The 14,478-nt window shown below is 44.3% G+C and overlaps 1 protein-coding gene across 2 annotated transcripts in view; it reads right to left on the bottom strand.

Annotated features, from left to right (window-relative positions):
• pola1 (polymerase (DNA directed), alpha 1) overlaps positions 1–14,478 on the bottom strand; it is a 108,062-nt gene that overhangs the window by 4,903 nt on the left and 88,681 nt on the right. For both annotated transcript variants that reach the window (XM_014157251.3, XM_014157252.3), the window contains one exon: positions 11,652–11,748. In XM_014157251.3, coding sequence (XP_014012726.3) covers positions 11,652–11,748 — 97 coding nt within the window. The remainder of the gene's footprint in view (positions 1–11,651; positions 11,749–14,478) is intronic.

The raw sequence follows: 14,478 nt of genomic DNA, 5'->3' as shown, positions 1-14,478 counted from the left end.
TCCAGGCTTTGTCGCAGCCGGCTATGACCAGAAGACCCATGGGGCGGCGCACAATTGGCCCAGCGTCGTCCGGGTTAGGAGAGGGTTTGGTCGGCAGGGAAGTCCTTGTCCCATCGCACACTAGCGACTCCTGCGGCGGGCCGGGCGCAGTGCATGCTTACGCGGTCGCCAGGTGCACAGTGTTTCCTCTGACACATTGGTGTGGATGGCTTCCGGGTTAAGTGGGCATTGTGTCAAGAAGCAGTGTGGCTTGGTTGGGTTGTGTTTCGGAGGACGCATGGCTCTCGACCTTCGCCTCTCCCGAGACTGCACGGGAGTTGCAGCGATGATACAAAACTAACTACCAATTGGATACCACGAAATTGGGGGGGGGTAAAATAAATAAATAAATGGTTCATATTACAACAGGACAACGACCCTAAGCACACAGCCAAGACAACGCAGGAGTGGCTTCGGGACAAGTCTCTCAATGTCCTTGAGTGGCCCAACCAGAGCCCGGACGACACGATCGAACATCTCCTGAAAATAGCCTTGAAAAGTCGAGGGGTCTGAATATTTTCCGAATACGCTGTATGTATGTACAGTTGAAGTCGGAAGTTTACACATTAGCCAATTAAATTTAAACTCATTTTCACAATTCCTGACATTTAATCCGAGTAAAAATTCCCTATTTTAGGTCAGTTAGATCACCACTTTATTTGAAGAATGTGAAATGTCAGAATAATAGTAGAGAGAATGATTTACTTCAGCTTTTATTTCTTTCATCACATTCCCAGTGGGTCAGAAGTTTACATACACTCAATTAGTATTTGGTAGCATTGCCTTTAAATTGTTTAACTTGGGTCAAACGTTTCGGGTTGCCTTCCACAAGCTCCCACAATAAGTTGGGTGAATTTTGGCCCATTCCTCCTGACAGAGCTGGTGTAACTGAGTCAGGTTTGTAGGACTCCTTGCTCGCACACGTTTTTTAAGTTCTGCCCACAAATTTTCTATGGGATTGAGGTCAGGGCTTTGTGATGGCCACTCCAATACCTTGACTTTGTTGTCCTTAAGCCATTTTGCCACAACTTTGGAAGTATGCTTGGGGTCATTGTCCATTTGGAAGACCCATTTGCGACAAAGCTTTAACTTCCTGACTGATGTCTTGAGATGTTGCTTAAATATATCCACATCATTTTCCAACCTCATGATGCCATCTATTTTGTGAAGTGCACCAGTCCCTCCTGCAGCAAAGCACCCCCAAAACATGATGCTGCCACCCCTGTGCGTCACGGTTGGGATGGTGTTCTTCGGCTTGCAAGCCTCCCCCTTTTCCCTCCAAAACATAACGATGGTCATTATGACCAAACAGTCTATTTTTTCCCCCATCAGAACAGAGGACATTTCTCCAAAAAGTATGATCTTTGTCCCCATGTGCAGTTGCAAACCGTAGTCTGGCTTTTTTAATGGCGGTTTTGGAGCAGTGGCTTCTTCCTTGCTGAGTGGCCCTTCAGGTTATGTCGATATAGGACTCGTTTTACTGTGGATTTATACTGCTCAAAAAAATAAAGGGAACACTTAAACAACACAATGTAACTCCAAGTCAATCACATTTCTGTGAAATCAAACTGTCCACTTAGGAAGCAACACTGATTGACAATACATTTCACATGCTGTTGTGCAAATGGAATAGACAACAGGTGGAAATTATAGGCAATTAGCAAGACACCCCCAATAAAGGAGTGGTTCTGCAGGTGGTAACCACAGACCACTTCTCAGTTCCTATGCTTCCTGGCTGATGTTTTGGTCACTTTTGAATGCTGGCGGTGCTTTCACTCTAGTGGTAGCATGAGACGGAGTCTACAACCCACACAAGTGGCTCAGGTAGTGCAGCTCATCCAGGATGGCACATCAATGCGAGCTGTGGCAAGAAGGTTTGCTGTGTCTGTCAGCGTAGTGTCCAGAGCATGGAGGCACTACCTGGAGACAGGCCAGTACATCAGGAGACGTGGAGGAGGCCGTAGGAGGGCAACAACCCAGCAGCAGGACCGCTACCTCCGCCTTTGTGCAAGGAGGAGCATTGCCAGAGCCCTGCAAAATGACCTCCAGCAGGCCACAAATGTGCATGTGTCTGCTCAAACGGTCAGAAACAGACTCCATGAGGGTGTATGCGGGCCCGACGTCCACAGGTGGGGGTTGTGCTTACAGCCCAACACCGTGCAGGACGTTTGGCATTTGCCAGAGAACACAAAGATTGGCAAATTCGCCACTGGCGCCCTGTGCTCTTCACAGATGAAAGCAGGTTCACACTGAGCACATGTGACAGACGTGACAGTCTGGAGACGCCGTGGAGAACGTTCTGCTGCCTGAAACATCCTCCAGCATGACCGGTTTGGCGGTGGGTCAGTCATGGTGTGGGGTGGCATTTCTTTGGGGGGCAGCACAGCCCTCCATGTGCTCGCAAGAGGTAGCCTGACTGCCATTAGGTACCGAGATGAGATCCTCAGACCCCTTGTGAGACCATATGCTGGTGCGGTTGGCCCTGGGTTCCTCCTAATGCAAGACAATGCTAGACCTCATGTGGCTGGAGTGTGTCAGCAGTTCCTGCAAGAGGAAGGCATTGATGCTATGGACTGGCCCGCCCGTTCCCCAGACCTGAATCCAATTGAGCACATCTGGGACATCATGTCTCGCTCCATCCACCAACGCCACATTGCACCACAGACTGTCCAGGAGTTGGCGGATGCTTTAGTCCAGGTCTGGGAGGAGATCCCTCAGGAGACCATCCGCCACCTCATCAGGAGCATGCCCAGGCGTTGTAGGGAGGTCATACAGGCACGTGGAGGCCACACACACTACTGAGCCTCATTTTGACTTGTTTTAAGGACAATACATTAAAGTTGGATCAGCCTGTAGTGTGGTTTTCCACTTTAATTTTGAGTGCGACTCCAAATCCAGACCTCCATGGGTTGATAAATTGGATTTCCATTGATTATTTTTGTGTGATTTTGTTGTCAGCACGTTCAACTATGTAAAGAAAAAAGTATTTAATAAGATTATTTCATTCATTCAGATCTAGGATGTGTTATTTTAGTGTTCCCTTTATTTTTTGAGCAGTGTAGATACTTTTGTACCTGTTTCCTCCAGCATCTTCACCATGTCCTTTGCTGTTGTTCTGGGATTGATTTGCACTTTTCGCACCAAAGTACGTTCATCTCTAGGAGACAGAACTCGTCTCCTTCCTGAGCGGTGTGACGGTTGTGTGGTCCGATGGTGTTTATACTTGCGTAGTATTGTTTAAACAGATGAACGTGATACCTTCAGGCATTTGTAAATTGCTCCCAAGGATGAACCAGACTTGTGGAGGTCTACATTTTTTTTCCTGAGGTCTTGGCTGATTTCTTTGAAGGTAGGCCATAAAATACATCCACCTTCACACCTCCAATTGACCCAAATTATGTCAATTAGCCTATCAGAAGCTTCTAAATCCATGACATTTTCTGGAATTTTCCAAGCAGTTTAAAAGGCACAGTCAACTTAGTGTATGTAAACGTCTGACCCACTGGAATTGTGAACTACCTCATGAAGCTGGTTGAGAGAATGCCAAGGGTGTGCAAAGCTGTCATCAAGGCAAAGGGTTGCTACTTTAAAGAATCTCAAATATAAAAATATATTTTGATTTGTTAAACACTTTTTTGGTTAGTACATGATTCCATGTGTTATTTCATAGTTTTGATGTCTTCACTATTATTCTACAATGTATAAAATAGCAAAAATAAAATAAAAACCCTTGAATGAGTAGGTGTGTCCAAACTCTTGACTGGTACTGTACGCATGCATGCATGTATGTACGTATATCCCCCCAGATTTATCAGCACCCCTACTTCCTGTAGCTATGGGCCAGGCCTACCTGCCCGACTGTCTCTCATCGCTCTTTGAGCAACGGGCCCACTAGTCTCGCACACAGAGGTGATGCTCGCAAACACAGATGCACTAAAGTGTCATTCCGATATTGGCTGGTATGTTGAGAAAGGCCCGAGGGGGTGTGGTATATGGTGCCTGGATACAGCCCTTAGCCGTGGTACATTGGCCATATACCTCACACACCCCAGAGGTGCCTGATTGCTATCATAAACTGGATACCAATGTAATTAGAACAGTATTTTTTATTTTTCATACCTATGGTATAGGGTCTGACATAGCACCGTTTTCAGCCAATCAGCATTCAGGGCTCGAACCACCCAGTTCAACATTAAGCATTAAGGCCTGGGGGGGTGTGGTATACAGCCAATATAACATGGCTAAGGGCTGTTCGTATGCACAACACCACAAACCCGAGGTGCCTTATTGCTATTATGAACTGGTTAAAAACATAATTAGAACAGTAAAAATACATGTTGTGTCATACCTGTGGTATACAACCCAGTTTATAATCTCCAATTAAGCCTTTCTTTCTACCCCTTTCATACAAAACATATACAGTATATATTGTAAATACGCACATATTAATCCCTCTATCCGATTCCACTCTCCTCTACTACACTCCTATTACCCATCCTCCTCTCTGTCATCCCTTCTTTCTCTCTCTCTCTCTCGTTTTCTTCTCTGTGTGGTGCATTAGTGGGTGTTGTATAAATACACAGGGACAGGCTGCCCAGAGGGAACAAAGGTTAAACACACACACACACACACACACACACACACACACACACACACACACACACACACACGCACACACACACACAGATGTGATGTGCTCGCTTCCTCGCTTACACACACAGGTTCGTGAGGCTGACCCAGCCACCACAAGCAACCATTACTAGATAATCCTCACTTCAGCAGAAAGTGAGACAAAGGGAGGGAGGAAAAATGGCAGGAAAGGGGAGAGAAGAGGGAGAGAGGAGGGGGGACTATTTATCTGAGGAATCGAGCGAGAGGGGGGAGACTATCTGAGGAATAGAGCGAGAGGAGGGGGAAACTATTTATCAGAGGAATAGAGCGAGAGGAGGGGGGAGACTATTAATCTGAGGAATAGAGCGAGAGGAGGGGGAGACTATTTATCTGAGGAATAGAGCGAGAGGAGGGGGGGAGACTATTTATCTGAGGAATAGAGCGAGAGGAGGGGGGGAGACTATTTATCTGAGGAATAGAGCGAGGGGAGGGGGAGACTATTTATCTGAGGAATAGAGCGAGGGGAGGGGGAGACTATTTATCTGAGGAATAGAGCGAGGGGGGAGACTATTTATCTGAGGAATAGAGCGAGGGGGGAGACTATTTATCTGAGGAATAGAGCGAGGGGGGAGACTATTTATCTGAGGAATAGAGCGAGGGGGGAGACTATTTATCTGAGGAATAGAGCGAGGGGGGAGACTATTTATCTGAGGAATAGAGCGAGAGGAGGGGGGAGACTATTTATCTGAGGAATAGAGCGAGAGGAGGGGAGAGACTATTTATCTGAGGAATAGAGCGAGAGGAGGGGGGAGACTATTTATCTGAGGAATAGAGCGAGAGGAGGGGGGAGACTATTTATCTGAGGAAGAGAGCGAGAGGAGGGGGGAGACTATTTATCTGAGGAAGAGAGCGAGAGGAGGGGGGAGACTATTTATCTGAGGAAGAGAGCGAGAGGAGGGGGAGACTATTTATCTGAGGAATAGAGCGAGAGGAGGGGGAGACTATTTATCTGAGGAATAGAGCGAGGAGGGGGAGACTATTTATCTGAGGAATAGAGCGAGAGGAGGGGGAGACTATTTATCTGAGGAATAGAGCGAGGAGGGGGAGACTATTTATCTGAGGAATAGAGCGAGAGGAGGGGGAGACTATTTATCTGAAGAATAGAGCGAGAGGAGGGGTAGACTATTTATCTGAGGAATAGAGCGAGAGGAGGGGGAGACTATTTATCTGAGGAATAGAGCGAGAGGAGGGGGAGACTATTTATCTGAGGAATAGAGCGAGAGGAGGGGGGGAGACTATTTATCTGAGGAATAGAGCGAGAGGAGGGGGAGACTATTTATCTGAGGAATAGAGCGAGAGGAGGGGGGGAGACTATTTATCTGAGGAATAGAGCGAGAGGAGGGGGGAGACTATTTATCTGAGGAATAGAGCGAGAGGGGGGAGAAGAAAGAAGATGATGCATGATCAAGCGAACGCAATCATGTCATCATTTCTGAAAGGTAGGAGAAAATAATTCTTTTTTTCTCTAGTCTTCCTCCTGCTTTTCTTCATTCTTTCTCTTTTCCCCCCTCAATCACTGTGTGTGGAATGGATAAAAGAATGATTTAAGAGTCAGAGTGAGAAAGAGAGGGAAGGAGGGAGGGAGAGAAAGATAGAGCCCAGTTCTCAGTAGGGGTTGCAGTTCAAATAAATGGCCTCCCTTTAAAAGAGCGAGTGAAAGGAGAAAAATAAAAAAGATAGGAGGGAGAGAAATGGAGGAATGAGGAGAAGAAGAGAGACAAAGCAAAAGGAGAAACAGAATGAAAGAAAAGGAACAGGAGAAAAGACTACAGAAAAAGGCATGACGGAGAGAAGGAGACACCACGCACACAAGGCCGGGCCTGTCTGCAGTGTATCAGGGCTGTGCGGTGCGCCACTCTATCTAGGTATACAATAACAAGGGTATAATTAAGTGTGCATGATGAAGTTAATGGAGATGGGCCAAAGCGATCCTGGCACCAACACTAACGTGATGAAAAATAATGGAGCCGGGCCATAGCGTTTGCTAACGCAAACATGAATATTCTATTAGCGCATGGCTGTTAGCAGCTAGCGTAGCGGGCAACTGGGACAGGAGTTAATTTAATCACTCGTCGGAGCATGGTGGAGCACAGTTAGGACGGGGAAACTTCTTTGTGCGAGGGTAATTGCACAGAAAGAATAATTGATTTGACAATCGCACCCACGGATTTACCATCCTTATATGGACTGGTATGGAGGGAGGGTTAAGAGAGGAGGGAGAGAGATCAGGAGAGAAGACAGAGAGTGGCAGAGGAAGAGAGGAGAGAGGGGGGCAGGAGAGAGAGGAGGGAGAAAAAGAGTGAAATGAGGGGGGAAAGGTACAGTGCTGTGAAGTGGGGCAGAGGAGCTCTGTGTGTGATTGAGCCATCAGGAGAGGAGAATTTATATCTGATCAATGCAGAGAAATTCAATTATGGTTCACACACACACAATCATATTCTGTACACCACAGACAGACAGCGAGACAGAGGAGGAAAGAGAGAGGGAGTGAAGGAGGGAGGAGAGAAAGCTGAAGCGTGCCAGTAAATGCTGTGGAAGTCATTGATATGAGATGATTAATTATTGCCAAGAATGAGATTGTTTTATCATGGGGGAATACTGCTGGTAGCTAGGTGTGTGAACGTCTGTGTATTCTATTAGAGCTATCCTGCCGGGGAGGAAATTACCTCCATGTTTAACTCAGTCACAGCAATCGGGCACAATAATGTAGGGTATATGTAGATCAGACAGATGGACAGACACCTTCTGTCTTCTCTCGGGTAACAGAAGAGTAGTTGCTGCAGCAAACACAAGCCATATAGGCCTATCGAGGTAAAGATTGAAGGAATATCAGTGAAAGCGGAAACACTATTTGGATAGTCCATTTCAACTAACTACCTACCTACTAACCGTAACCCTTACCCTAATCACAAGTTCAGCAAGCATTTGCTTATCAACAGATAAGATTCTCTGCAGATGTTCATACTACCAAATAAAGTGTGCCCGTGAAAGCAAAAGGTTAAGGAAACTAAACTAGGTTAAAGGTGTGGTAACCCAGCAGGTAAGGAGTGTGTAGGGCCACTGTTGTCTGGCCCTGTAATCCTAGCAAAGCTTCCCCAGGGAGTGTAATACAGTAATATGTGGTATTACTGCCCCGGGACCAGAGGATAACACACACAACATGTACTTTACAGCTGCACCGGTCTGTGTGTGTGGGTGTGCGTGTCGTCCCAGTCAGTCCACTAATCCAGTCACACCTAGAGTTATCCCAGTCTGAGCGAAGCCAGGGTGTGTGTTGTGAGGGTGAGTGAGACTTGTCATATACAGTTGTGTGTTTAGGCCTGGGAGATGAAATACACATTTCTGAATAGTTTCAACATGGTGTGTAGTTTTCAACAACACAATAAATGTGTAGCCCTTTACACTTGTACCCGTATAAGGGTTGAAGATAGCAGACTTGGACACTGGTAAGTGCCTAAACTGTAACAGAAACATGTTATACATGACGTCAGAGCTCAGGCTCTGTGCTTCACAGCGCTGTATGGGTTTTGACTGACAGCCGTTCTGAACTTGAGTACCGCGCCCAACTAGAAGTCTCCCCCATCCCTGCTGGTAATTGGGTAACTTTTGCAACTCTTTTGTTGTCTGAGTGAGGGAAATTCTGTAAACCATGAGGACTCAATGTATTTTGAAAGATGAGACATTGAGGATTATATAATAAATACCGCTTTGATGAAATACAAGCAAGCCAAATACCCGTGAGTCCAAATGTGCACTTCACATTTCCGTATCATAAGACTCATGTAATATACAGTGTCAACATTTCTGATCACTATGTTTGATGTACAGTTACAAGATGACATGGTGTCATATCCTGGGTTGTCCTGAACAGAATGAGCCTGTTTGTTGTATTGTGAAGAAAGTTTGCCACGGACCACGCATCAGAATGCACTCATGACTCCTTTCTATGCGCACCAGAATTATGATCGGCTTCTCTGAATTGCCTTGTGAAAGCCTAACACTGTAAGATCGTATCTTATAATTTAGCTAGTCATGTTGGCAATAGAACAAGCATTCAAATTATGCCCACCTGACCCAGATTGCCATTTATAATGGGACATTTTTGGATTGCGCAAACAGTAAGTGTGTGATGGCGGGGAAGCAGTGCTGTGTTCCAAACAAAACAACTACAAGTGTGCTTGCTTTAGTTCCTCAATGGCACAACTAGGAGAGCTCAAAAAAAGCACTGTATAGTTGAAGACACTTCTTTTAGTCATATAAGTGCATTGAAATGACTTAGGAACTGTGCACACTTTGGAGAGGTTTGTGGCTAATTGGAAACACCAGTTAGACCTCTCACTCAAGCCCTTGTAATTATTTTGTATTATGTTGCACCTACCCAACATTCTTATCATGTTACTGAATGTATCCAGAATATTTCTTTAACAAATGCAGTGAAAGTACAGTAAATGTAAAATGCACATAAAATCAAAACAGTGTAATGGTTAGATTCAGTCATGTGTTAGTTAGGTGAACTGTTGTGTACCTCACCTTTAGTCTAATCATTTCCCCATAATCTCCCAGTTCCTTTTAATTGCTACCATGGTTATGCATTCCATATTTCTTCTGTAAGAAACATTTCAATTTAGCCCTATCCATATAGGCCAATTCCCACGATCGTAAAGGGTTAAACGGTTATTTCTAAAGTTGACCAAACAAAGAACCTGACAAGGCCAGACGCAAAAGAAGGAAATAATGAAAAGCAAGTAAAGAAAGCAAGGCAGAAAAGGGGCGGGAAAGAAAGGATTGGCGTTGATTTCTCACATCAAAGAAAGAGGGGGAAAAACACAAAAGAAAAGAGGCTATAATCATGTTAGCCCTCCTCGCCGCCTCCACCTCTCCTCCATCCCCATTCCTGCGCCATCCGTCTCCAGAGTGGTCATCTATTGATTACAACTTATATTTACCTCCGCTGCCTTGCTCTTTCGCTCCCTCTCTCCGGCCCTCGCTTTCACACATGCGTCTACACACACACACACACACACACACACACACGTCCAGACACACGCACTTACACATACATACATAAATATTTAATCAAATAAATAAATCTATTCGCAGAGCGACCCTTTCTAATCAAGTGACATCAATCAGAGGACTGTGGGTAAGGGGCCAACGGAGCGAGCCCAGAGCGTGGTGTGTCGCGGCTAAATGGGTCCGGGAGGAAATATACGCTCCATGTCCTATTAAGGCAGAAGGGCTATCCTTTCATCCGCTTGCCTATTACTCCCCCTATCATTTCCCCAAATCTAAAACCTGTTTTCAATCAACACTGGCAACAGAGTGGCTGTCGGAGAAAAGGAAGAGAGCGGGAAAGAGAGAGAGATGGAGAGCTCTTTCCCTCTTTCTCTCCGTGATTGGAGCATTTTGCATTCTGTGTGTGTATGATTGTGTGAGATTCTCTCTGTGTGTGTGTGTGAGATTGAATCCGTCTACAAAATTAGGGCTGTCGACTCGAGGAGCTGAGCGTCCTTAACCCAACCCCCTCATAGCCCACGCCCATCCACCAACGCATGGGTGTGTGTCTACTAGTGATGCGTTGGTCAGCTGTTTGTTCATCCACACCCGACTGACTATGTGATAGCTGAAATCTGAGGCCCAAATCCGAACCTAACACGCAAATATAGAAAATGTGATGTACAGTCAGAGGCGGAGCAATTTTTTGACAGGACTTTTAGATAGGCCTGTGTTTCTGCTTATAATTTCAACATTTTGGTTGTCTATTTGTTAGTCAACCTGTGTATAATTAGATACATGCAGCTTATGTTCAGTCATTACTTGTTGCCTTCGAATACTAAATAAACCCTTGCTCACCAGAATAATGCCATAAATCGATAGAATGAATGCTTCTAGTTGACATTGGTAAAGTTCTTTCTTCACTGCTTCACTCGGACAGAAAAGACGTCTAGGGACCGGGGTGAAAATGCAATAAAAAATTAAACGGAAATGATTTTAAAATGTTCAAAATTTCCAAATTACATAAGTTTGACAGGTTTTAAGGAAATTAAAAGCTGTGAAAACTACCTAAAATGTTTTGGCTTGGATGCATATTTTATGATACTGATAAAGATAGAACCTTTACAGACAGTCCCTAACCACGCATTCATTCTCTCAAGATGCTGAAAGAAAGAAATCATTCTGCAGGAGTAAATGTTATATTAGGCTATGTGAGAGGTTATAGACCTAGTCAGTGTCCAGATTTCAGGCGACTGTTCCATTTAACCATCTGAATATTAGCCTACAGTTCCCTCGACATGCCATGTTAAAGTCCCCGTCGTGTGACTTGAATTTGTATAGCGCCTCACAATCATCACATATAACATAGCCGGCACCGCTATTATCCTCTTTTACCACTTCACCAAATCTTTCCCAAACATTAAACTACTGTTCTGGCCCTCCTATTTATTTTCAACTGACCATTTTGCAGCTTTCCTCTTATTAAATTAAACTCCGATAGTCTTTTCTGCCTCAGTGGATCAACGTTAACTTTCTCTGTTCCCAAAGCATTTGGCAATTGGTGTGTATTTGGCGAGCGTACAGTTAGGCCCTAAAGCGTAGGCTTCGGCTACGCACTAACGTCAAATAACAATAATAAACATTTTTTAATGTAGCCTATAGATAAGAATTATATATATGGATTTTTTATGCATTGTTTTCTCTATTCCACCCACCGTTCATCCACACAATATTTAATGTTCCTAAACCTGCCCGCCAGGCGGATGTAACCGCGGGAACTGTGGGTTATGAGTCAACCCGCGTATCACTAGTGTCTACGTGAGTGTGACAGTCACTACAATATAACTGTATGTGCGTCTTAATACATAGGCCTCTGTAAGATGTATGTACAGTAAGTGGGTGTCAATTGTAATATTGATTGAATGCTAGTGTGTGCATAGTTTTACTTCTCTCGTCGCTCTGTAGTACTTTGGTGACAGCGTACTCCCAGTCGAAGATGAACCTGTAGTAGCACAGCTGGGTGTACAGGGCTTTCTCAGAGTACTGTGGAGAGAAAACACACATTACTACACACTCATCAACAGGTACTGTAACAGTCAAACTTGTAGTTTGTCAAATGAGAGAGAGAGAGAGAGAGAGAGAAAAAAATTAAACTGTTCCAAGCCCCTTAATCCAACCCCAGTGTTACTAACACCCAAGGTGCTCTGATAATATACAGGCAACTGCCAAAATAATGGAAATGCTAGTAAATTAGGGATATGAAGTGTTTTGAAAGCAGGTGCTTCCACACGTGTGGTTCCTGAGTTAAGCTATTAACAGCCCATCATGCTTAGGGTCATGTATAAAAGTGCTGGGCAGGTCATTATTTTGGCAACCGTAGCTATGCCCCCATAGGATGACAATACCCCCATCCGCAGGGCACAAGTGGTCGCTGAATGGTTTGATGAGCATGAAAACGATGTAAACCATATGCCATGGCCATCTCAGTCACCAGAACTCAACCCAATTGAACACTTATGGGAGATATACTGTCTCCTCCTCCACCTCTTTCACTTTCCTCCCACATTCTCGGACGATGCTCTCACATCCCTGATCCTCCTATTTCCATCTCTCATCTATTTATACATCTCGCCATCCTCCTCTCAGGGAGCATGACCAATAAAGCCGTAGTTTGGTTTGTTAATTTCAGCAACAATTAACTCTAGTCACACGCCTGAGAGAGAGAGAGGCTGAGATAATGAGGTAATGGGTGAGAGAGAGAGAGAGAGAGAGAGAGAGAGAAGAGAGAGAGAGAGAGAGAGAGAGAGAGAGAGGAGGTAGAGAGGGAAATGACAGAGAGAAGAGAGAGGGAAAGAGATCTGATCATGTGTAAATCACCTGGCTGATAGTTTGTTGTGATAAGGTTTTTGAGAGAGAGGAGAGGCAGCTGAACAACAGCCTCCGTCAATGTGATTAGACATTTTTCTGCATGAGGCCATTATGACAACGCTAATTACACTGACTGTTACATTCAACTACAGGACACGCCCATAACTAGCATCAGGGGTATGTAGTATGTTAGTATTATGATGCATATATGACAGTGTTAGCATCCGTAATGCCTGTGTCCACGTATGGATTGTGTTTTCAATGTCTATGAATGAGTGTGTGTAGTGTTTAACAAGTGTGTGTGTATGTATGTACACTACCATTCAAAAGTTTGGGGTCACTTAGACATTTCCTTGTATAAATATAAAAAAAGAACACATTTCTTGTCCATTAAAATAACATCAAATTGATCAGAAATACAGTGTAGACATTGTTAATGTTGTAAATGACTACTGTAACTGGAAATGTCAGATTTTTTCTAGAATATCTACATAGGTGTACAGAGGCCCATTATCAGCAACCATCACTCCTGTGTTCCAATGGCACGTTGTGTTAGCTAATCCAAATTTATCGTTTTAAAAAGGCTAATTGATCATGAGAAAACCGTTTTGCAATTATGTTAGCAGAGCTGAAAACTGTAGTTCTGATTAAAGAAGCAATAAAACTGGCCTTTAGACTAGTTGAGTATCTGGAGCATCAGCTTTTGTGGGTTCGATTACAGGCTCAAAATGGCCAGAAACAAAGAACTTTCTTCTGAAACGCGTCAGTCTATTCTTGTTCTGAGAAATGAAGGCTATTCCATGTGAGAAATTGCCAAGAAACTGAAGATCTCGTACAACGCTGTGTGCGACTCAATTCACAGAACAGCGCAAATTGGCTCTAACCAGAATAGAAAGAGTGGGAGGCCCCGGTGCACAACTGAGCAAGAGGAAAAGTATATTAGAGTGTCGAGTTTGAGAAACAGACGCCTCACAAGTCCTCAACTGGCAGATTCATTAAATAGTACCCGCAAAACACCAGTCTCTGTGAAGAGGCGACTCCGGGGATGCTGGCCTTCTAGGCAGAGTTCCTCTGTCCAGTGTCTGTGTTCTTTTGCCCATCTTAATCTTTTATTTTATTTGCCAGTCTGAGATATGGCTTTTTCTTTGCAACTCTGCCTAGAAGGCCAGCATCCCGGAGTCGCCTCTTCACTGTTGACGTTGAGACTGGTGTTTTGTGGGTACTATTTAATTAAACTGCCAGATGAGGACTTGTGAGGCGTCTGTTTTAGAGGTCGACCAATTAATCAGGGCCGATTTCAAGTTTTCATAACAATCGGTAATCTGCATTTTTGGACACCGATTGTGGTCGATTACATTGCCCTCCAAAAAGAGACTGCGTGGCAGGCTGACTACCTGTTACGCGAGTGCAGCAAAGGGCCAAGATAAGTTGCTAGCTAGCATTAAACTTCTTACAAAAAAACAATCAATCTTAACATAATCACTAGTTAACTACACATGGTTAATGATAGTACTAGTTTATCTAGCTTGTCTTGCATTGCATATAATCAATGCGGTGCCTGTTCATTTCTCATCGAATCACAGCCTACTTTGCCAAATGGGTGATGATTTAACAAGCGCATTCGCGAAAAAAAAGCACGGTCGTTGCATCAATGTGTACCTAACCATAAACACCAATGCCTTTCTTTAAAATCAATACAAAAGTATATATTTTTAAACCTGCATATTTAGTTAATATTGCCTGCTAACATGAATTTCATTTAACTAGGGAAAATGTGTCACTTCTCTTGCAAGCAGAGTCAGGGTATATGCAGCAGTTCGGGCCGCCTGGCTTGTTGCGAACTGTGTGAAGACCATTTCTTCCTAAGAAAGACCGTAATTAATTTGCCAGAATTGTACATAATTA

Source organism: Salmo salar, chromosome 19, assembly GCF_965601325.2.
Source record: "Salmo salar chromosome 19, fSalSal1, whole genome shotgun sequence".
In the NCBI taxonomy this organism is placed as follows: Eukaryota; Metazoa; Chordata; class Actinopteri; order Salmoniformes; family Salmonidae; genus Salmo; species Salmo salar.
Note: the sequence above shows the minus strand (reverse complement) of the source record. Positions and strands in the feature narration are given on the sequence as shown.